The sequence below is a fragment of the Chionomys nivalis genome, chromosome X, assembly GCF_950005125.1.
Source record: "Chionomys nivalis chromosome X, mChiNiv1.1, whole genome shotgun sequence".
NCBI classification, from domain to species: domain Eukaryota; kingdom Metazoa; phylum Chordata; class Mammalia; order Rodentia; family Cricetidae; genus Chionomys; species Chionomys nivalis.
Window position 1 is genome coordinate 20753388 of NC_080112.1, and position 24007 is coordinate 20777394.

The window sequence follows — 24007 nt, forward strand, 5'->3', positions numbered from 1 at the left end:
TAGCATGAGCAAAGCCTTGTATTTGATTTCTAGCACTACATAAATGCAAAAATTAGGCATGGTGGTGCAAGCCTATAACCATAGTACTCAAGGAGATAGAGGCAAGTTCAAGATTATCCATGGCTACACAGCAAATATGAGTACATGAGACTCTGTTACGGGGGGGGGGGACTGTTTTGCCATAAAAAAAACCAAAGTGGTAAAGTAAGGTGTTACATGCTTGTAATCGCATACTTTTGAAGCTGACAAAATATTTCAAGTTTGAGGTGAGGCTGGACTACAGAGCAAATTCCAAGATCACATGAAGCTGTCTAAAGAGAAAACAGGGTAGGGGGTAAACACTTGTAATCCCACCACTCAGAGAAGGTAGAGGCAGGAGAATCAATAGTTCAGGGCCAACTTCAGCTACACAGCTGAGTTCAGGGCCAGCCTGGGCTAAATGAGATCCCATCTCAAAAACTATTAAACTGACAACAAATGCTGTGACATGAACTCTGAAAATATGCTGAGTGAAAAAAGAACAGAAATAAAAGACAACAATATATTTTATGGAACACAATTACATATACATACATACATACATACATACATACATACATATATATATGAGTTCAAGGCCAGCCTGAATTTTAGAGTGAGATCTTATCTCAGAAAACAGTAACAAAATTTTTAAAATAAATATTTTGTTTTTAAATGAAGTTTTACTAATTTGCCCAGGCTGGCCTTGAAAACATAATCCTCCTGCCTCTGTATCCCAAGTACCTAAGATTCCAGGTGTGTTTCACTATGTTCTCATTTAATAAATATTTTCACTATACATTTCAAGAAAATTCAATGTTAATCCTGATTAAAAAATCAAGGAACATTTAAATTGGGCAGAAAAGACTCAATTAGATTCCAGATATCAACTCTCCCCAAATTGAGACAACAGGGCTATTTCTTCAAAAATAATGTACATACTTGGTTCGGGATATAACTCAGTACAACACCTGCCTAGCAAAACACAAATTCAGACCTACGTGAGACCTAAGAATTCAACAAGTAAAACCCAGGCATGAACTATTAAGAAAGAATGTTTCCATCCTGGGTCATTCACCGTTGTTGACTAGAACATCAGCCTTGAAGTTATTATCCCTAGAGTCACGGGGCTGACTCCATCTATCTATACCCAATTTACATCAATCCAGTATAAAAAGGTCAATCATCCTCCTCCTGCCTGCTCTGCCATGTGCAGCCTCCACAAACAACCACACTACCAACTGGCCACCGTATAAATTTTCTTGAGGTCTAGTTCTTAACCTCTCAGATGATGAGAAAAAGAGATCTCACATAATGAGATTAAATTACGGGCAGGATTTGGTACAGTGCCACTATCTCCCTTCTTTCTGCCTTTCCCATCCTCCTATCCTCCCCTCTAGAGGGACTCAAGAATGACCTGTAGGAATGAAAAGTGTTTGTCCTTGCTTCACAGAACACTTGTAGCACTTTTCCACCTGGTCACCAAAGAACATCTCGTTCTGATTAGAGGAACTGCTCCAACACTCAAAGAGAGTCAGATTAGCATTTGTGGGGCGGATCAGGTAGAAGATCTTCTCACCCTAAAAAAAAAAAAAAAGATACCCATAACAAAGATGTCAAGCAAAGTCCTTCTGGGATAAGAGATGTTCCAAAGGGCCAAATCTCATTCCCATCCTTTACAACCATGGCAGTATTCCAGACCCATTTCCCAATTTTTATATCATTTTTTATCCACTGCTGAAATTTCTTCAAACTTAGGAAAACAACTTGAAGGAGGCATTTAAATCAAAACTGTTCAAGTTAGGAGAAATATATGCCAAATACTTACTCTTATTTCAGATGTAATACCAAATGAAAAATAGCCTCTATAGGTAAGATCAATACTACTAGTCCTAGAATTTAAGGCCATATTACTGATGAGAAAAAAATTGAATATGCCTTTAAATGCCAGTTACACAGTGTTCCTTCTCACACCTGCAATCAAAGTTATTAGTTTTAAAAGTTTAGTAACTGCCCAAGGACTTCTAAAAGGTGATTTTTCATTACATGATTATCTGTTGGAAGAATATTTTATTTCCTAATTGTATTTTGCTTGGATAATCACCTGATAGACAAAATTTGGTGGGGAAAAAAAATACCTAGGTATAAGGATAACTCTGGTAGCTTAACTAATATATTATCAATTTAAACACAGAAAACTATTATATTTGTTACAAAAATAGATATGTGTACTATACAACTGGAGAAAATTGAGTGTCTTCACAGATTGGCTAATAATAGTATTATATCAATTTCCTGATTTTGATAACTATCCTGTAATTAGTTAAGAAATACTTTTGTTCTTAAGAACTATATAATAAATTATTAGAGATAAAGAGATACTATGTCTAAAACTACTCACAAATGTCTCAGGAAAAAGTATACAGGCACTTTATTTCATTTGCTTTGGAAGAAGAAAATGAAAGCATTTGTGAATATGGATAAAGAACACAGAGAAAAATCATCTCATTATCCTTGAATTTTTCCATGAAAATATTAAAACATGCATTTGCATAACAGCATTTTCATTTACATGTTCCAATTCTTCATGATAAACCAATAAAAACAACTAATTGAAGATGTATGATCATTTTGCATAACAACCATGAAGCAAATTTTCTTTTCCTTCCTTGGTTCTTCTGATAAGATAATTAAACAGGATAAACAGTGGTGAAAATAATCAAAATTATTTAAGAAATGTTTTCCTAACTGCAAAAATCTTTTATAGCCACCATACAGTAATTATAAAATCATAACAACCCACTAAAAAATCATAGGAATTATTACTTTGAAAAGAATTGTAACATATCTGTTTTATCTGTGGCCATTAAGTAGCTATATAATTGTCAAAATTCACAAACATATAAATGAATTCTTTGATACAGATATTAAAGTTTGGGAGAGAGAAAACTCATGTTATCAAGAATTTCTAAAGAAAATACAGACATTTTCATACATATTGGTAGAATAGAAATACTAGAAATTTCTACTATTAGAAACAAAAGAAATTAGTTCCTTTAAATAGGGAACAGTTGGGACTATCTTAAGGAATCTATTTTAATTCAAACTACTTCTGCAGTTCTAGAAAAACAAAGAAACCAGGGTCTTGCACATGCTTAATAAGCACTACATCATTAAGTTATATCCCCAGACCTCAAAAAAAGTATTGTTTTAGTGCTGAGGTGCAGTCTAGGGCCTTCTTTTTGTTTTTTTTGGGGGGGCAGGGTTTCTCTGTATAACAGCGCTGGCTGTCCTATGGAGACCAGGCTGACAACTAGGCACACATCTGAATCACAGACATCTGCCTGACTCTGCCTCCCAAATGCGGGGATTAAAGGTGTGCACCACCACTGCCTGGCTCACCTAGTGCCTTCTTAGGCATGCCTACCTCCATCACCATGTATTTTTTGTTGTTGTTGTTGTTGTTCGTTTTGGTTTGAGGTTTTTTGAGACAGTAGCTCATGCTTTAGCTCAAGCTGATCTGAAATTTATCATGTAGCTCGGGCTGACTTCTAACTCATGGCAACCTTCTTGCTTCAACCCTCCAAGTGTTGGAATTCAAGGCACAAGCCAGCATGCCTACCTTCAAAAGCTTTTTTGCTTAAACAACAAAATTAGAGGCCACTCTACCAAGTAACAAACCTTGATAGAGTTAATTATGTTAAAGTAGTACCTAAATAGAATATGAAAGGCAGGTACATCTGGTTACCTCCAGAAGTCATATTCATTCCTACCTTAAGCACATGGTACCAGACTGAGGTTCCACCAAAGTCAATGTGAAAATCTGTATAGCTATCCCGCACACTCATGAGGCAGTACTTCTGTACATTGGGTCTCTCAAACACACTTTCCTCTGGCCACAAGTTCTCCACCCATGACAACTTGCGAACAATCTTGGGTGTTTCCACAAGGTTTGAGAGCCTAGTAAAGAAGGTGAAAAGGCATGTAAACTGATTGAAAATTGAAAGTTTAAGCCTGAATAAAATATCCTGGCCAGATAAGACAAATAAATCATTTTCTCTACAGAACCCAAAGGTATATATAACACTTATTCCTAGAAATTTGATCGGTAGTCTTTTAAAATCTTTTAAAATTTTATTTATTTTTATTTGCATTTATTTTATGTGCATTGGTATTTTGCTTGCATGTATGTCTACGTGAGGTGTCAGATCCCCTAGAACCAGAGCTATAGATAGTTGTGAGCTGCCATGTGGGTGCTGGGTATTGAACCTGTTCCTGTGGAAGAGCAGCCAGTGCTCTTAACTGCTAAGTCATCTCTCCAATCTTGATTTCAGTCTTATTCCATCAGATTCCTAAGTCCTAGCTCCAAATCCTTCCCCAGCAGAATGTGATCATTTCTACTACTAAATTGTCATAGTTATCATTTCACTTTATGTCTACTTATTCAGCACGTAGTTTATAATAGTTGCATTGTCTCTACCTTGATATCTTCTTTATGAAAAGCCCTTATACTATAGAAACCTCCTGGAGCTCAGTTCCATAAATCTGGCTGTTTTTATCCTATATAAACTCACAAATCTTTTAGAACATTATACTCTGTTTGTTTTGACCTTCAGGAAAGTCAATGAAAACTCTGCAGTCCATCTCTACAAATTATTTAAACAAAGAATTATGCATTCATGTATATAGTACATATCCACATGCAACCTAGTCCCTCGGCTTTATTTTCTGTGTGTTCCAGTTTTTTCCCCTTTTCTGCATATCTCAAAGCTATCTCACAGGCTTTCTGGATGAAGTGATATATAAAGCAACTATAGCTTTTAAATATCTTTAGATTCTTTAATCTTAAAAGCAACAGTAAAGGTTTTAATATAATGATCATGTTACCACTGTGGGAAACTGAAAAGTACATAGGACCTTACTGTACACTATTTTTGCATCTTCTTGCAAATCTAACTTTTTAAAATTATCTCAATAACCAGTAAGTTTTCTAATAACAAAAAGGTATGCTATAATTTCTTGGTATTCACCACAGTTCTGAGTATATAAGTATAGACAGAATATTTTAAAGATTACAACCTTTCACTTTTAAACACAGGCAACCTATCTTTAGAAAAACTACTTATATTTAATTTTTAGATTTTAGAATCTACTTACAGAAACTGAGGGCTTATCCTTCAGTTAGGACAGTTACAAGGCAAAAAATATAAATACTAGAAAGAGTTCAAAGAAAGATGCCCTAAAATGAAGGAAACAAATTAAGTAAATATTGTACAATCTAGTTAATGTTAGAAATTGGAGAACAGTCAGGTGGTGGTAGTACGTACATGCCTTTTATCCCAGCACTTGGGAGGCAGAGGCAGGCAGATTTCTGTGAGTTCGAGACCAGCCTGGTCTACAACGCGAGTTCCAGGATAGCCAGGACTATACAGAGAAACCCTGTCTCAAAAAAAAAAAAAAAAGAAAAGAAAAGAAAAGAAAAGAAAAGAAAAACTGGAGAACAAATTGGCTTAGGTATTAATAAAGTTGAATCAATACCCTACAAAGTATATATCACCTTCCCACTCCAAAGGAAGAAACAAACCAAAATATAAATTCAAGTATTCAAGTACATCTACAAGTTTTAGACAATCAGGCTTTTGTTCGATAAAAAAGTTTTTGTGGTACTTCCTCTTCCTGTAAGCGGCCAGAGGTGACCCGTGAAGATGGTTCGCTACTCTCTGACCCAGAAAACCCTACAAAATCATGCAAATCGAGAGGAGCAAACCTTCGGGTTCACTTTAAGAACACCCGTGAAACGACCCAGGCCATCAAGGGTATGCATATCCGAAAAGCCACCAAATATCTGAAAGATGTCACTTTGAAGAAGCTGTGTGTGCCGTTCCGACGGTACAATGGTGGAGTCGGTAGGTGCGCCCAGGCCAAACAGTGGGGCTGGACACAGGGTCGGTGGCCAAAAAAGAGTGAAGAATTTTTGCTGCACATGCTGGAAAATGCAGAGAGCAATGCTGAACTGAAGGGTTTACATGAGGACTCTCTGGTGATTGAGCACATCCAGGTGAACAAAGCACCCTAGATGCACCGACGAACTTACAGAGCTCATGGCCGGATTAACCCATACATGAGCTCCCCCTGCCACATTGAGATGATCCTCACTGAAAAGGGACAGATTGTTCCAAAGCCAGAAGAGGAGGTTGCACAGAAGAAAAAGATATCCCAGAAGAAACTGAAGAAACAAAAACTTATGGCATGGGAATAAATTCAACATGAAATAAATGCAGATAAAAGTAAAAAAAAAAGAAAGAAAAGTTTTTGTTACCTTTCCCCTCTTACCTGGTATCAGAGAATTCCAAACTAATGACATTGAGGACTTTTTCCCTCTTTCCACTGTAATAATATTTCACAAAATCACCGAGTTTCATCTTGCAGTCAGCCTGGCGGGCCACATCAATCACATCAATCTCTTTGTCAGAACCTAAAATAAAGAAATGAGTACCAAGCAATCTCAGGGACAAAAAGTTCTTGTCACCTCACCAGCACCTAGCCTTATACTCAGGAATTCTGTCTTTAGATACTTATGTGTTCAGAGCAAAGAGTAGGAATCTATCACACCCTCTTCTCAAGATCTGGGTGGAGGCCTGTTAGGGGCTCTCATATAGTCTATCAGCCATGGATATGCTTCTTTACTTCTTCTCTTCCACTCTCCCCACAAACTTAAGCTCCAGTAATAAATAGTATGTAATAACATGTGTCAGAGAAAATATGATACCTAAAATTTGCCAGGTTAAAAAAATGGGAGGGGGACTAATTTAATTTTGTTTGGTCTGTTAATAGAAGAGAATAAAGCAAATACTGTCATTAGCTATGAGCGCTCACACGCACGTGCGCACACACAAATTAAGATGGAAAAGAGACTAGAATTCTGTCTCTTTGCCTTGCCAAAGAATGACTCTGGGCAAGGCACTTCACATCATATTCTCAAGATGCCTAGAAAGCAAATATAAAAAGGTGGGTTAGAGAAGCGTCTCAAGTCCTTTTATTTCTGTTACGTTTGAAGCAGGCTCTCTCTATGCAGCCTTGGCTATCCTGGAAGTCACTATGGATTGAACTCAAATTCACAGATATCTGCCTCTGCCTTCCAGGTGCTGGGCTTAAAGGTAGTATATGCTACCACACCAAGTATGACTCAAGTCTTGATGGGAACAGGTAATGTCATGGTTAAAAGGGTCTGTGGTGTCTTACCAACATAGTGTTCCACATCCCTCACAGTGAATGATGGAGAGGGCAGCGTCATCCCCAATCCATCCTTCTTCAAGACGAGGATAGGCACACTGAAACTATTCTCTTCCAGGAATTCCACCGTTAGTTGACTTCCCGTGGGCTTCAGAATCACTTCATCTGAGCTGTGTGGGTCACAGGAAAGAAACCTTGACTTTGAGATTTTGTTCACTAAAGGCATTAATGGCCTCTCACGTAAAGGGCACAGTCTTCCTGAGGGAGTCTTATATGGGGTGACAATTAATGGCATACACCTCATATGCCAGGAAAGAAATGATCTCTCCAAAGCAGGAGACAAGGTCATTGACAGAGGTGGAAATATATGGTGAACAGACTGCTCTTTTCTGAGTAACAAAGGAAACTAGTCAATAGCTTACCTAAGGAAAGATATAATTAACAATTTTGACTCATTTGTTCTAACCCAGAATAGCAACATCCAATTTAAAATGTTAGTGAAGAGAACAAAGACTGAGTTTTTACAAAACAGTATATAAACACTTTCTCAATACATGCACTTATAAAATGGAAATTCTTTTTTAAATTTTTCATAAAATATATTTTGATGATATTCTTTCCCTTCCCTCAACTTCTAAGCATGATAGAAAAAAAGATAGTAGATACATGGAGGTATAGATTAGTACCAGAGCACTTACTTAGCTTGTATTGAGTCTATGATTTCAATCTCCAGAACCAAAAAGAAAATGAAAGAAAAAATAGACTATGAAGAAAAGGAAAATGAGTCGTATCGAAACAAACATATTAAGCTCAGTATCTGTTTCACTCTCTATGTAGTTCTAGATGGCACAAAAATTAAACTGCAAAAAGTAAAGCCATAAAGGTACTTAGGGAAAAACATCTAAGAGATAAGACCCAGTTGCTACTAAAATGGTTAGTAAATAAATTGATCTGCATTACAAACTAAAACTCTCTGCAAAAAAAGCTGTTATAAATTAGTTTTCTTCAGTGGAATATCACTGGGTATATAAACCACACTTAAGAGTAGGTTCCATGCCCAGCAGTAGATGGTCAACACCAAATAAATTCAAAGGTGTTTTTGTAGATTTTTTTGTTTCATATTGCTTTGTTAGGGCTTTTTTTTTCTTTTTTCGGTCTTGTCTTTTGTTGATTTAATGTTTTGTGGTTTTTTTATGTTTTAATGTTTTTTTATGTGTATGTGGGGGGGCACAGAGAGATTTTCTTGTGGGATTGTTTGTTTTAGTATGGTATGTTTTTTTTTTCTAAAGAGAAATAAAAAGTGCAGAGTTGGGTGGGTGAGGAAAATCTGGGAGGAGTTGGGAGAGGGGAAAAGCATGATCACAATATGTTACATGAAAAAAATTCTCAATAAAAATATGAGAAATGCTTTAGAAAAAAGGAAAACTGTCAATAAAGAAGACTCATAAATAGCTGGGCAAGGGTGGTATACACCTTTAACCCCTGCACTCAGGAGGCATAGGAAGGCAGATCTCTGAGTTTGAGGCCAGTCTAGTCTATACAGTGAGTTCCAGAACTTCCAGGGCAACAGAGAGAAACCTTGTCTTGAAAAACCAAAACCAAAGGAGTCATAAATATACAAAAATCAACCTCTTTCATAATCAAGGTAGCAAAAGTTAAAATAAAAAGATTTCACTAAATTTTAATTAGAACAAAAAGTTTAACATTAAAAAAATTATTGGCCAGGATATAGTAAAATCAGGAGCCTTGACAAAATGTCTGTATATAAAACTGTACAACCTTTATACAAACAACTAGCAATATTTATAGATTCTTCAGGCATATTCTTTTGACCTAACAATTACACTTTCACACAGTTAAATCTACAACTGTACTTGTCACATAAGCAAAAAACTTAAGTACAAAGATATTCACTGAGGCTTCGAATATAGCCCAGTAGTAGGGTACTTGCCTAGCATGCATAAGGCCTAGGTTCAATATTTACCACTGAAAACTAAAGATATTGACTACAGAAGCTTTCTCAATAACAGTATAATACTGAAATCAATTTAAATAGTCATCAATAAAAGACTGGTTAAATAAAATATATATCCATTCAATGAAATACTAAATGACCATGAATGAGAATAAAGAATACCTGTGTAAGATTTGTGGATTATATATTTGTGATTTCATGTCCAAGACATATAATTTAGGCTTAAAAACAAAATGTACAAAACATAGTGTTTCCATTGTTTCAAAAAATAAAAAAGGACACATAAACACATATATGTGGATACAAAGAGTATTTTTGAAAGAATGTAAAAGAAATTAGCTGACAGAGGTAGAAGAAAGGATCTGAGGGGTCTGAGGTAGACTGACAGCTTTTAAATTTTTTTAAACCAATAAATTAGAAAAATAATCTAAATAACACTTGAAGAACAGGAAACCTGAAAACGGTTCAATGAATTTAAAAACCACACAATATTTATTTATTCAACTCATTGTTTTTGTTCAAAAAGTACTTAATTTGTTTTTAATAAACCCAGGTTAATTGAAAAAAAACGAAAACATTTTTGGCTGAAAAAGAAATACAAGACAAAAGAATGTTTTAGTGTTAAAGTTTTCTCTCCTCTACAATGAGAGAATTAAATTTGCTGATCATTAAAAATTCTTCAAGACATTAAATGGAAGACTGTTGTGACTATGGAAAAGGAAAGGGGGAGGGAATAAGAAAGGGTCATTGAATAGGTGACTATGATCAAAGTACATTTTGTAACATATGGAAATGTCATAACAAAGCACATTACTTCATAAAATTAATATACACAGGGGAAAACAAAAAGAATTCTTCCAATTCTAGCATTCCTCAGATGCTTATAAATTGACTAAGACAAATGTTGCTTCCCAACTACTACAGATTTTTGTAAATAGACCATCATGTACTCTAAACATCAAGTGAAACTCTAGCCACTGTTACTTAGAAACTGACCAAAACAGAAGTTTCCACCCATAGGAGATTTTGCAGGGCCCAGAAGATAATCCAGACATGAGAGAAGCACTGTCAGTTGAGAAACTGAAGGGAAATATGTTCAGCTTTCCATAGCCCTGATGCTTAATATTCCTTTGGACAAATAGTCCTCACCTGTCAAAAGTCCTACCCCGGAGTTCTCGAATAAACATAGAGCTCCCAGTCTTCACTGGTTTTCCCTTGTGAGTATCATGCCCTTTGGAAGACACACGGCGTTTCTTCACTAAACCAGAAAAAGACAAGAGGTCATGAGTTAGAATGGCCAGGAGCTAAGATTCCATGAACAAAGGCCTCCCTACTCAATAGGTTATTTTCTAATCTAAAACCCCAGGAGGCATCTAGAATTAGAGACTCTCTTATACTCAGAAAAGTTCCTGGGGAAGAGAGTGTGCTTCCTCTAGGCAGTTGCTAAATAGGGAGGGAGATAAAGCTATGTACTTCTGTCCTCTCAGTGCAATAGCTGCAGGCATGCCGGACTTGCGGACTTGGACTTGCGTAAGCAGTAATGTCTGAGACACTCAGGCAAAGGCAATTTGCACAAAGGCAAATGCTCTTCAAAACTACCTTTGATTTGTTTCTCCCCTTGATCACTTCCTGATGAAAACTCTAACATCTACTTACTAATGGAGGGTCCATGTAAGACCTCACAGTTAGGGCAATGGTATAGGTCGATATCAGCAGCTTTCTCCTCCTCAACACCAACACAACTGGAAAAGAAAAAAAAATAGCCAAGGTTTGTAAGATTTTTTTTTCTTTTAAAAGTTCTAGAACAGTGAGTGCTGCATAGCACATGTGGCTATTTATATTAATTAAAATTAAGTAAAATTGGGGGCTGGAGAGATCGCTCAGCAGTAGAGTTGCTCTTCCAAAACACCGAAAAGACTGGTTTTTGATTCCTAGCACCCAGAGGGCAGTCCACAATCCTCTCTAACTCCAGTTCCAGGGGATCTGATTTCCTCTTCTTGCCTCCACTAGCACAAGGCACATGGTGCACATACATACATACATGTGGGTAAAACACTCATACATATAAAAATAAATAAAAAAAATTAAGTAAAATTTAAAAGTAGTGCTTTTATCACCCTAGCTATATTTCAGCAGCCACATGCAGTTAGCAGCTACTATATCATGCAGACTACAAAACATTTTCATTAATGCAAAATTCTACTGGTCTAAAACAATGATGACAAAATGTCATTAAAACTTCATTAGAGTTGGGCAGTGGTAATATATGCCTTTAATCCCAGCAATCAGGAGACACAGGAAGGCAGATCTCCACATTCGAGGCCAGAATGATCTACAAAGCAAGTTCTAAGACAGCCAAAGCTGTTATACAGAGAAATCTTCTTTTAAAAAACAAACAAACAAAAACTTCATTAGGGTTCAGAATGATCAAAGCTGAAAGAAACTAGAGCATTCGTATGTGAATGAGCAGAAATATAGAAACCAAGTAAGTAATTCTAAATGTTTCAAATAGCCACATTAAAAAAAAAAGAGCCTGATGTTCTACTCCAAACTTCTAATTTCCACATTCTGGCATTCTGGAGGCAGAGGCAAGATTATCATGTGTTTCTGGCTACCCTCAAATATTAGACCAGCCTGGGCTATATAAGGAAAACATGTCTCAAAATATTAAAAACAGGTCTTATTTTAATGACATTTTATCTTGCTTTATGCATCCAAAATACTATTTCTTTCTTTCTTTTCTTCTTTTTGTTGCTTTTGTTTTCCAAGACAGGGTTCCTCTGCAACTGCCCTGGCTGTCCTGGAATTCAAAAAGATCCATCTGCCTGTGTCTCCCTAGTACTTAGATTAAAGGTGTGAGCAACCACATCTGGCTCCAAAACACTATTTCAACATAGAACCCAAACTTATAAATTTGCTGAGATAATTTATTAAATAAAATTACTAGAAATATTTTATGGCCAACAACTATGAATGAAAAAATTCAGGTCATCTTTTGCAGCTTCATTTGAATTTTCTACTTGCTACAATGACCACATGTTATTTCATATTTTAAAGATTTAATTTTGTATGCTGTACATAAAGCAGTAGTTTCACATACTAAACACTTCCCTCATAAAGGAAGGTGACAAGAACCCTTCAAATAATTTCTGGCTATGGTTAAATGCTTAAATATTTTTATTAACCACATACAGCGAGGTGCATAAAAACATGGTAGAGCTCAAATTATTTCAGCCAAGATCATGACAAATTTCCTGAAATCAAGTCCCTTTCATCTTTCTAATTCTACGTCTATAAACCTGTAGGATGTCAAGAAATCAGGAAACCATCAACTCTGTAGAGGTTAGAGGAGTGGTGCGGGAGAATTGTCTGTATTCTGTCAACCATGTTTTAAATAAACACTGATTGGCCAGGCAGGAAGTATAGGTGGGTCAACCAGACAGGAAGTAGAGGCAGGATGATGAGAACAGGAGAATGCTAGGAAGGAGGAAGCCCAATTCCCTCCATTCCTGCCCAGACCACTGAAGAAGCAGGATGTGACCTGCCCCGCTGAAAAAGGTACCAAAGCCATGTGGCTAAAATAGATAATAATAATGGGTTAATGTAAGTTACAAGAGCTAATAAGTAGCCTGAGCTAATGGGCCAATCAGTTTATAATCTTATGGAGATCTCTGTGTGATTTTCTTTGGGGCCTGCTAGCTGTGGGGAACTGGGCAGAAACCCCACGAGCAACCCCTCATGCTACAAAGCAGATAATGTACATAAAGGTCAAAGCACAATGAACACAGAGACAGGCACAGAATAAATGATACTACTTTTTGCCAAATCCAGATATTACCCCTCACTACCCTAAAGCTTTTTGTTGTTTTTCCCTTTCAAGAAACACTTGCCAGGATTGGTGGTACATGCATTCATTCTGTGGTTGTTTGAATAATACCCCCCACAGGATCATATATTTGGATACTTGTTCCCCCAGACTGCGGAACTACTTAGGAAGAATGAGGTGTAGCCTTGTTGGAGGAGGTGTGTCACTGGAGGCAGACTTTGAGGTTTTAACAGACTCTAACCATCCCCAGTGTGCTCTCTAATTCTAGCTTAAGGTTTAAGGTGAGGTCTCAGCTATTTCTGCTGCCTCCTTCTCTGCCATCATAAATGTGGATTCTCTGGAACTATAAGCCCTAATTCAATGCTTTCTTTCATAAGTTGCTTTGGTCATGGTGTGTTATCACAGTAATAAAAACGTAACTAATATACCAGTAATATAAGAACTTCAGAGATGGGAGCAGGGGAATCAGGAGGCCAACTTTGGTTAGATTAAACCCATTTAAAACCAAAATACATCTAAGAGAGACATACATGGAACTAATCTACATGGGAAGTAGAAAAAGACAAGATCTCCTAAGTAAATTGGGAGCATGAGGACCACAGGAGAGGGTAGAAGGGGAGGGGAGAGGAAGAGAGAGGAGTGGAGAAAAATTTATAGCTCAATCAAAAACAATAAAATAAAACCAAAATCCAAAAAGCCCTTTACTTTCCAAGTTTAACCAAATATGGTTCTTCTTCAAGGAAACTATTTTCTTCATACTAGTACCACTCAAAGTGTAATCTATAGTCCAATACTGATCTGTGAACTGTTGATTACAGATCTATGTTAAGTACAGAAAGTGAAAATAGGTATAACTTCTCAGCAATCTGACAGGATGCTGTAATAGTCATTGAATCTAATAATGAAAAATTGGAGTTTATTGTATTGCTTTTTGTTCATATTATTTTTCTAGTCATTCTTTTTATTCTACAAAATCCATTTGTTATAGAGTGAAAATAAAGGAAACTATTTGCTGGTTCTTCATCATGGAGACTAAGGAGCACTGTGTTAAGAGTTCTATCAGATGGAAGCCTTGTATTCTTCCAGGCATTGACAACTCAGGGAAGTTCAGTAGATGACTTTTTTAACTCTCCTGTGAGAATTGAGATTATCTCTACTCTGTGCTTTAGTTTCTTTTCCTGTTACCATGACAGAATGTCATGAACAAAAACAACTTTAGGACACCTCATAGTTCACAATTCAAAAGGTGCATGTCAGTAGGAAAGTCAAGGCAGCAAGTACTTGAAACATCTGGTCAAACTGAGTCCAGGTCAGGAAGAAGAAAGCAATGAGTATCTACTGCTGCTCAGTTCCTTTTCTGTTTACATCATCCAGAAAAGTGCCACTCACAGTGTGCGGGTCTTCCCACCTCAATTAAAATATAATCAAGATAATTTCCCACAGGCATGCTAAGGTCCAACTCCCAGTGGTTCTAGTTTTCATCAAGTTAACAACTAACATTAACCATCAGGCCTTTTGTGAGATAATGACTGTTCTTTACGTTTTATACCAGGTAGTCATACCACTTCCTGCTCTTCTTTACTTCCAGTTACCTTCTCCCCAACACATCCCTTCACTCAAAGAACCTGCTCACAGATGTTTCTCCACCCCAAATCTTTTCAATATTCAACCTAGTATCAATATTAGCATGGGGACCCAACTTCCTGGGTTCATTCTTCTTTGATCTTATCATCTTCAGGTAGTTACCCCCACTCTCATTTCAGCTACTCGCATGACGATCCCCCAGATTTTGTCCAGCAGTTGTTTCACTTCGGGAATATGAAATACATGCACCACTTCTTTGACCATAAGTATATCAATGCAAGTCTCACTACACCTGTTCTTTGTTCACAAAAGAAACCCTACCTGCTCCTACTTTTCACTCACTCTTTATTTAATTTGTTCTGTTGTTGTTGTTGTTTGAAATGAGGTCTCACTGTGTAGTCCTAGATGGCCTGAAACTCAGAGATCTGTTTCTGCCTCCTGGCACCAGGATTAAAGGCCTATGCCACAACACTACACTCAGTGCATTCCCTTTAACTTTATGCTTTGCTTTCAGACAAGGTCACGCTGTATAGTTTAGGGTGATCTTGAACTCATAATCCTTATGCCTTAGCTCCTGAATAATGGGATTGTAAGCAAGCACTGGGATTACAGGCCTATGGCACCAAACCCCTGCCAAATCCACCTATTCTTGAGTTCAACCTATTTACTATCTAGCTTAAATTCCAGCATTCTTCACTTGCCCTACTATGCTGCATCATATTTACAAACCTATCCCTAGCTCAATCCCACTATCTAACACTAGACTACTGGGTGTGCTGATAAAAAAAAAAAATCACCCAATTTTGGAGGCAAAAAAAAAATCACTGTCTAAAATATATAAATTATGCTGCTTGATAATCCTCCTACAATTTCCTACTTAGCTCTTTCCATCCCACAATCCACAGTAAACTTCTAATCTTGATCCCACTATCTTTCCCTTATCTCCATGCAAATGACTTACTTCCTTCTTGGAAAAAAAAAAAACAAATGAAATAAACAAGAACTAATTTGACTTCCTAGTACCAACTCCACTTTCTTTACTCATCCTTTCCTCCTATTACAATGGAAGTACTATCTTTCCTTTCTCCTAAAGTCAGGATTTGAATCTAGGCAATATATCTTTTTACTTCCTCAATTAATTGTCCCTTCTTTCTAAACTATCTTCAATCTCTTACTCTGTTTCTTTTTCTCTCCATTTAAACAAGCACACTGACTTTAATGAACAACAAAAAACCCCTCATTCTACTTTTCTTTCATCCCCTCTTGTCTGCTCTCCCTCTGACAGTTCAAAGTCAAACATCTTTCTACACTCACATAGCTCAAAATGACTTTTTTAAAAAAATGGGTAATAGTTAAACACGGTACAAAACTTAAAAACAAAAACAAAAAACAAAACATGGTATAAAATTCAAAAGCTCAGCTCTATATCCTAATTCTTTTCGTTTGTTTGTTTGTGACAGGGTTTCTCTGTGTAAAAGCCCTAGCTGTCCTGGAACTGGCTCTGTAGACCAGGCTGGCCTCAAACTCACAGAGATCTGCCTGCTGCTTCTGCCTCCCAAGTGCTGGGATTAAAGGCGTGCGCCACCACCACCCAATTCTATATCCTAATTCTTTACCAGTTATGTTCTTCTGTCATTCTTATTGTTGCTGCCCTAATACAGGTTGTTATGATCTCTAACTAGAATTATTAGCCTGTTCACCCAACTAGATTCCAAGCCTCTACTCTGTGTCCACACAATGAATCTACATACTAAAACAGTAATTAAAAAAACAAGTGTGGGGTTGAGAGATGGCTCAGCAATTAAGAGTGCTTACTGCTTTTGCAGAGGATCCAGAACTCCAGTTCCAAGAGATCCAACACCCTCTTCTGAACTCCTTGGGCTGCTGCACACATATTGTGTACATACATACACTCAGGCATACAAAAACATATAAAATCAATTAATTAAATAAAAAAAACAAATGTGATCTTATTATCTCATCCCTAAAACCCTTCAAAAGCTCCCTATTTTTCTTTTTTAACTTTTTAAAAATTTTATGTATATGTGTATGTGTTGGAAGTTATCCTTGGAAGCCAGAAGAGGGCATTGGAACCCCTGAAACTGAAGTTACAAGTAGTTGTGAACTGCCCGACATGGGTGCTGGGATTTGAACTCAGATCCTCTGGAACAGCTATTAGCTGCTGAGCCATCTCTCTAGACCCTCCCTATTTTTCTTGAAGAATTAATTGACCAGGCTTACAATAGTGGCACACACTTTTAATCCCAGCACTTCGGAAGGCAGAGGCAGGTGGAACTCTACGCGAGGCCAGCCTGATCTACAGAGTAAGTTCTGGGAGATCCAGAGCTGTTACACAAAAGAAACCTTTTGTCTAGAAAAATCAAAAATGAATTAAACATGGTCTAAAAAGGCCTTGATTCTCTGGTCTCACTTTTTATCCCTTACACAGAGTACCAGTTATATAAATGAAAATGTTTACTGCAAAAGAAAAGCGTTTCTTCTTCATAAAAATAAAAAAGCTTTTCTGTTTCTCAGGCTACCATAGTGTGGTGGTAATCTGAATCCATGTTCCTGGGCATCTGAATACTGTGTCCACAGCTGATTACACTGTTTGGGTAGGCTTAGGAAGTGTGGTCTAGCTAAAGTCTGTCACTGGGGGTGGGCTCTGAGGTTTCAAAAGCCATGTGCTTCCTTGCTGCTTTTCCTGCTGCCATGTGTGGTAATTTCTTCCATGCCTCCCTATCATGATGGTGATGGACTCTTATCCCTCCAGAACCATAAACCCAAATAAACCCTTCCTTCTATAAATTGCTTCAGTTATGGTGTTTTCTCACAGAAATAGAAAAGTAACTAATACACAAGAATTTCAGTTGTTACTATTGTTTGTTTTGTGGCTGGAGACTGAACCTAGGGCCAAGTGCTCTGTCACTTAGTTAAAACTCTAGCTCACTTTCGACTTTTGAAATAGGGTCTCAAGCCCAGCATAGTGGTGCATGTCTTTAATCCTAGTACTTAGGAAACTAAGACAGTTGAATTTCTGTTGAGCTCAAGTCAGGCTGGTCTACATAGTGAGTTCCAGGGTAGTCAAACTGGAACCAAGTGGGACTCAAAGATCAGAGGTGCCAGAACAGTGGCAAGTTTTACTCAAGATTCTATCTGGTTTCCTACCTCAGGCCTGTATTCACAGACCTCAAAAGGTGGTGGGAGGTGGATCAGAGGAGTTCAAGGTCACCCTCAGCTACAGAGCCAAGTTTGAGGAAAGAGCTATGTAAGAGCCTTTCTCAAAAAACCAAAACAAGGGCTGGCAAGATGATTCAGCAGGTAAAAAGCATCTGCCTCAAAGCCAGAAGACCTGAGTTCAGTCCCGAGAATTTATGTAGCGGTAGAGGAGAATCAACTCTAAATTTTGTATGCATGCCTCCCTGCCCCACTACAACATACAACATGTGAGCAACACACACACTCTTTAAAAACAAAATCCCATTTCATATAAGTGTAGGCTGAAAGGAAAGGGATAACAGCTAGGTGTAGTTCAATGACAGAATGCCTGGAATTGCCTCAGTTTGAGCACAGCAAAAAGAAAATGGGGTAAAAATATATACAAAATCACCCTTAAGCAAAAGAAAGTAGGCGTGGATATGTATGTATGTATGTATGTATGTATGTATGTATGTATGTATGTATGTTTTTCGAGACAGGGTTTCTCTGTGCATCTCTGTAGACCAGGCTGATGTGGGAGTGTCATATCAATCTGTTGATTTCATTGGTTAAGTAATAAAGAAACTGCTTGGCCCTCATAGGTTAAAACATAGGCGGGTGGAGTAAACAGAATAGAATGCTGGGAGGAAGAGGAAGTGAGCTCAGATGCAGGGCAGCTCCTCTCAGAGGCAGAAGCGATGAAGCAAGCCGCCAGGTCAGACATGCTGAATCTTTCCTGGTAAGACTGAGGCTACACAGATTATTAGAGATGGGTTGATCGGGATATGAGAATTAGCCAGTAAGGGCTAGAGCTAATGGGCCAAGCAGTGCTTAGGCTAGCTAGGCGACCATGAGCTGGGGCGGCAGGAACACAGCCCACAGCTCCCTACTACACCAGGCCTGCTTCTGCCTCTCGAGTGTTGGGTTAAAGGTGTGCACCACCACCACCCAGTAGGATGGATATATTAGTATCAGATAAATACCTATGAAAAGAGACTAGCAAGATTGTTCAGAGTAAAAGTGCTTGCCATGTAAGTCTGATAACCTGAGTTAGATCTCCAGATTCAATGTAGAAAGCAGGTTTAAAGTGGAGCACGTCTATAATCCCACTAGTCTCTCCTACAGGGAGATAAGGTGGGGATGAAAGAATCACCTGGAAGTTCACAGGCCAGCTAGCCCAGAGTACAGAGCAAGGCAGAAACAAGAGAGATCCTGCCTCAACATGACTGAAGGAGAGAACCGTCTTCTGAAAGTTTTCCTCTGACCTCCACACAAGCGCATGGCAAATGTATGCCCTCACTAATACACATACGTCAAAATATATACACACAATAATAAGAGTCAAATTCTGAAAAATGGAAGGATAAAAAAAGAGGACTGACAAACAGCTAAACAGGGTAAAGGTGCTTGTTCTACAAGCCTGATGACGTGAGTTATCATGTTATAACATACATGCTATATGCATGTATGTACATATAACAGGAAGCTTATAAAACAGCATTTTTATATGACTTTTTCAAATATAGTGTTGGTTTTCTCTCTACCAGGGTCCCACATAGTAGAGAGAACTGATTTCATCAAGTTGTCCTTTGATCTCCACATGTGCAAACACGTGCACGAATGCTCACACACAGAGGAAAGGAAAAAGGGGGGAAGGAGAGGAGGCAGGGGAAGGGAAAGAAGGAATAAATGGAACCAAAAAAATATTAAAAGATTAATTCAGGCACGTCCCTTTAGCAAAATAGTAGTAGGGCCTATAACTTCCTTAACTATAGATCTTGGCTATGTTTATAGAACAAAACGTGAGTTCCCCATGTGGAATAGGCCCTAAGTCCAATTAGAAAGCTTTTGGTTACCTCCATAGCATTCATGCTACTACTGAACCAATGAACATATCTTTCCAGACCAGTCAATATTGTAGCTCACAGATTCACAGCTGGCAAAGGCTGTTGATGGTCTTTCTTCCCCAGAAGACTACAAAAACACTTTCTGATACTATGAAAGTTAGCTAGTAAGAAGAATGCTTCCAAGTCAGAACCAGCTTGAATTTTCCATGTCCTATGATCAAAGTATATGATATAGGGGCTGGAGAGATGGCTCAGAGGTTAAGATCACTGACTGTTCTTCCAAAGGTCCTGAGTTCAATTCCCAGCAACCACATGGTGGCTCACAACCATCTGTAATGAGATCTGATGCCCTCTTCTGGTATGCGGGTGTACATGCAGGCAGAATACTGTATAGATAATAAATAATAAAGAAAACATTTTTAAAAAAAACAAAGTATATGATATGTTCAGCGATAGGATCTTACCAGCAAGTTCTAACGAGTAACCAAGAGCAATGACAATACCCTGTATTGTTTTTTGGGAGGGAAGGGGTCTCCAGGACCACCTTGACAAATGGGGTATTTCATACCTGGCACTGGGATTTTTGATAATCTATAGCTTTTAGGATGAGCATTATCCCTCCACGTAGGGTAACTTGAATTAAGCTGATCTATGTGCATGTATGTACATATAACAGGAAGCTTATAAAACAGCATTTTTATATGACTTTTTCAAATATCTTTAGTGTTGGTTTTCTCTCTACCCTCATTTCCCACTCCCCACTTAAAACTTTACCTCCATTATACTGCCTTCTAAATGTTTCTAAATATCTATGGACCCTTCATCAGAGAAGTTTCTCTATGTAGTGAATGATGTTTAATACAGAAATTCACAACTGGTCAAAGTGCAGAGAATAAGTCACTGTGGAGTACTCAGCCATAAATGAGACATCTATATCACGCACACTCCCAAGGTTCAGGGAACATAGTGGAAAGGGAAGAAAAATTGTAAGAAGAGGGAACTTATCACACCCTTTCCCTAAAGGTTCAGGGAGCACTGTGGAAGAAGATGCACAAAAATAAGAATGAGGAAGACTGCTGTGAAATAATGTCTTCTGCACAGGATAGAGTCGTTGCACTTATAAGACCACAACAGATTATGATAGTCAGCACAGCACAAAATCTGCATAAAACTGGCAGGCCTTGGTGGCGTATGCCTTTACTCCCAGCACTCAGGAGGCAGAGGCAGGTATATCTCTGTGAGTTTGAGGTCAGCCTGGTCTACAAAGCAAGTTCCAGGATAGGCTCCAAATCTATACAGAGAAACCCTGGCTCGAAAAACCAAAAATTACAAAAATAACCTGCATAAAACCAAGCTAATTAAAACTCCTGCACAGTGCTGGCACACACCTTTAATCCTAGCATTCAGGAGGCAGGGTCAGGCAGATCTCTGTGAGTTCAAAGCCAGCCTGGTCTACAGAGTGAGTTCCGAGACAGCCAGGGCTGTTACATAGAAAAACCCTGAGTCAAACAAACAAACAAAATAACAAACAAATGAATGATGAAAAGAAAATGCCATAAGATCCATTATATGCTAATAAAAAACTAACATGTATATAATAATTTCTATTTAAACTATCATAACCATTATAAGGAAAACTAAGGCCTCATAGAGATGAAACACTTTGACAATAATTGGTGTATAGTAACAATAATGTTATTTCATCCATCCTCCAATATCAGATGTTATCATACTCTATGGAAGGAGAAGAAATTGATACTGCTTTAAATTTATGTTTCTCAAATGTGGGCCTCATTTACCTATTGAATCAGAAACTGAGGTTGAAATCTATCTTGCTTTCTTAATGGGTCTTTCAAATAATTGTGATGTACACTAAAAGACACTGCTCTACAAATCAAGAGTGTTTTGCACAACTCAACTGCCTTATAGATGAATGAAACTATTTGGTATTTTTTTTCTGATTTTGAGAATATTGTCTCTAGAGTCAGAAAATCTGCAACTCAAATCTACGCTCAGTGATGGAGGTGGGTCTTGTATTAATCTGTTGCTTTCATTGGTTAATTAATAAAGAAACTGCCTAGGCCCATTTGATAGGCCAACCCTTAGGTGGGTGGAGTAAACAGAACAGAATGCTGGGAGAAAGAAGCCGAGTCAGTGAGTCGCCATGATTCTCTCACTCCAGACAGACGCAGGTTAAGATCTTTCCTGGTAAGCCAGCTCGTGGTGCTACACAAAATATTAGAAATGGGTTAGATCGATATGTAAGAGCTAGCCAATAAGAGGCTGGAACTAATGGGCTAGGCAGTGTTTAAAAGAATACAGTTTCCGTGTAATTATTTCGGGTAAAGCCAAGCGGGCGGCTGGGTGCCAGGGACGCAGCCCCGCCACTCCATATTACAACAGCTCAGAAAGTCACAACCTCCACAGGATGCTTTTCTTTTTCTTTTAGAGACAGAACTCATTCTATAGACCAGGCTGCCTCAAACTTAGAGATCTGCCTGCCTTTGCCTCACAAATGCTGGAACTAAAGATGTGGTGGCCACCACCCCCTGGCAGGTCCAGATTTTTATCATCAAAATAGCATAGTTGTCTTTCTTCACTTCCACTCCAGGTAGTACCATAATCCTTAACTGAACTTCAAAAGTCTATCAAAGGTGTAAACAGATTTCTATAATCTCTAGGCATTTGTGAACATAAAATCTGTGAGATTGGGGCAGGAGAAATGGCTCAGTGATAAGAGGGCTTGCTCTGCAAGTCTGCGGACCTTAGAAAACAGATCCTAGTACCCAGGAAAAACTCAGGTATAGTAGTAACCCAAGTCCCATGAGGGGCAAAAGCAGGAAGAAGGGAAGAAGGGACTTGCTAGTCATTAATTTAACTGAAAGTTCAGTGACAAACTGTCTCAAGGAAATAAACCAGAGAGTGATACAGCAAAACACTTAATGTCTTCCTTTGGTCTCTGTGGGCTCACAAGTATATGCTAATACTCATACACATACAAGCACACACATAATCACACGACACACACACTGGGTCTGCATGATTAACTATTGTAAGCAATCATGAAAAGTCTACAATATTTAGTAATTTTCAATTGAGCTAAAGTAAAACCTTAGAGTACAATGAGCACGGCAGTGTGAGGGTGTACTGAGTAAGCAAGAGCAGCCAGCTGCCCATTAAGGATCTGGTTTTCAGCTAGGTTCCTTGTTCTCTGGCAGCCCATAGAAAGAAGCAGAGAAGATTTTTAAAACTGGATGCTTTCAAGAAACTTGTGTCAGAATGTACAAACAAAAACAGAATACACCTCAGAAATGTGATTAAAGACAGATCTGGCCAATAAACCCATAATTAAGTTTCAGTTGGGCAGTGGTGGCATATGCCTTTAATCCCAACACTCAAGAGGAAGAGGCAGATAGATCTCTGTGAGTTCAAGACCAGTCTGGTCTACAAAGCGAGTTACAGGACAGCCAGGGCTGTTACATAAAGAAACCCTGTCTTGAAAAACAAAACAAAACAAAACCTTCTTAAGTTTCAGTAGCTAATATAAGAAAACAAATAATGTTAGTATACAAACATAAAGGGAATGACCAAGTAACTGGGGCCAAACATACACATGACAAGATATCATAAACACATTTTAGATGACTATTTAACAACCTGGCAGATACCCACATTATAATGTTAGGTGTGGGGGCAGGGAGGCCACAATATATTTATGATATAATCCTAACCTATAAAAACATACATTATAAATCAAAAGACAAGAGTTAATATGTAATTAACAGTGAATTGTACCTAACAGACTAACAGATGATCTTTTCTTTCCATCTATTACTTTCTGCATTTTCTATAATGGGCATGTCTCACCTGTACAATAAGAATTTTTTTTTGCACAGTCCAGCCTTGAACTTGCAATCCTTCTTCCTCAGTCTCCAAAGTAGCTGTAATTACAGGCCTGTGCCTCAAAGCCCAGTTTTAAAAAAAAAATCACTTTTAAAAATCTGGGTTGGGCCGGGTGGTGGTGGCTCACACCTTTAATCCCAGCACTTGGGAGGCAGAGGCAGGCAGATCTCTGTGAGTTCGAGACCAGCCTGGTCTACAAGAACTAGTTCCAGGACAGGCTCCAAAGCCACAGAGAAACCCTGTCTCGAAAAACAAAACAAAACAAAAAAATAATAAAAATAAATAAATAAAAATCTGGGTTGGGGCTAATGAGATGGCTCAGCAGGTGGTGCTTGTCACCAAGCCTGACAACCTGAGTTCATTCCTGGTCTCACTTGGTAGAAGGAGAAAACTGACTCCTGCAAATTGTCTTCCGACCTCCAC

General features: G+C 38.1%; 1 protein-coding gene and 1 pseudogene across 5 annotated transcripts in view; one reads left to right on the top strand and one right to left on the bottom strand.

Moving 5' to 3' along the window:
- The window catches only part of Phf8 (PHD finger protein 8), a 102165-nt gene that overhangs the window by 73829 nt on the left and 4329 nt on the right, over positions 1-24007 (bottom strand). For all 5 annotated transcript variants that reach the window (XM_057759048.1, XM_057759049.1, XM_057759046.1 and 2 more), the window contains exons 3-8: positions 10883-10968; positions 10376-10484; positions 7261-7421; positions 6352-6493; positions 3792-3978; positions 1436-1598 (exon numbers count right to left, since the gene is read on the bottom strand). In XM_057759048.1, coding sequence (XP_057615031.1) covers positions 1436-1598; positions 3792-3978; positions 6352-6493; positions 7261-7421; positions 10376-10484; positions 10883-10968 — 848 coding nt within the window. The remainder of the gene's footprint in view (positions 1-1435; positions 1599-3791; positions 3979-6351; positions 6494-7260; positions 7422-10375; positions 10485-10882; positions 10969-24007) is intronic.
- LOC130867265 (60S ribosomal protein L17-like) lies at positions 5724-6277 on the top strand (annotated as a pseudogene).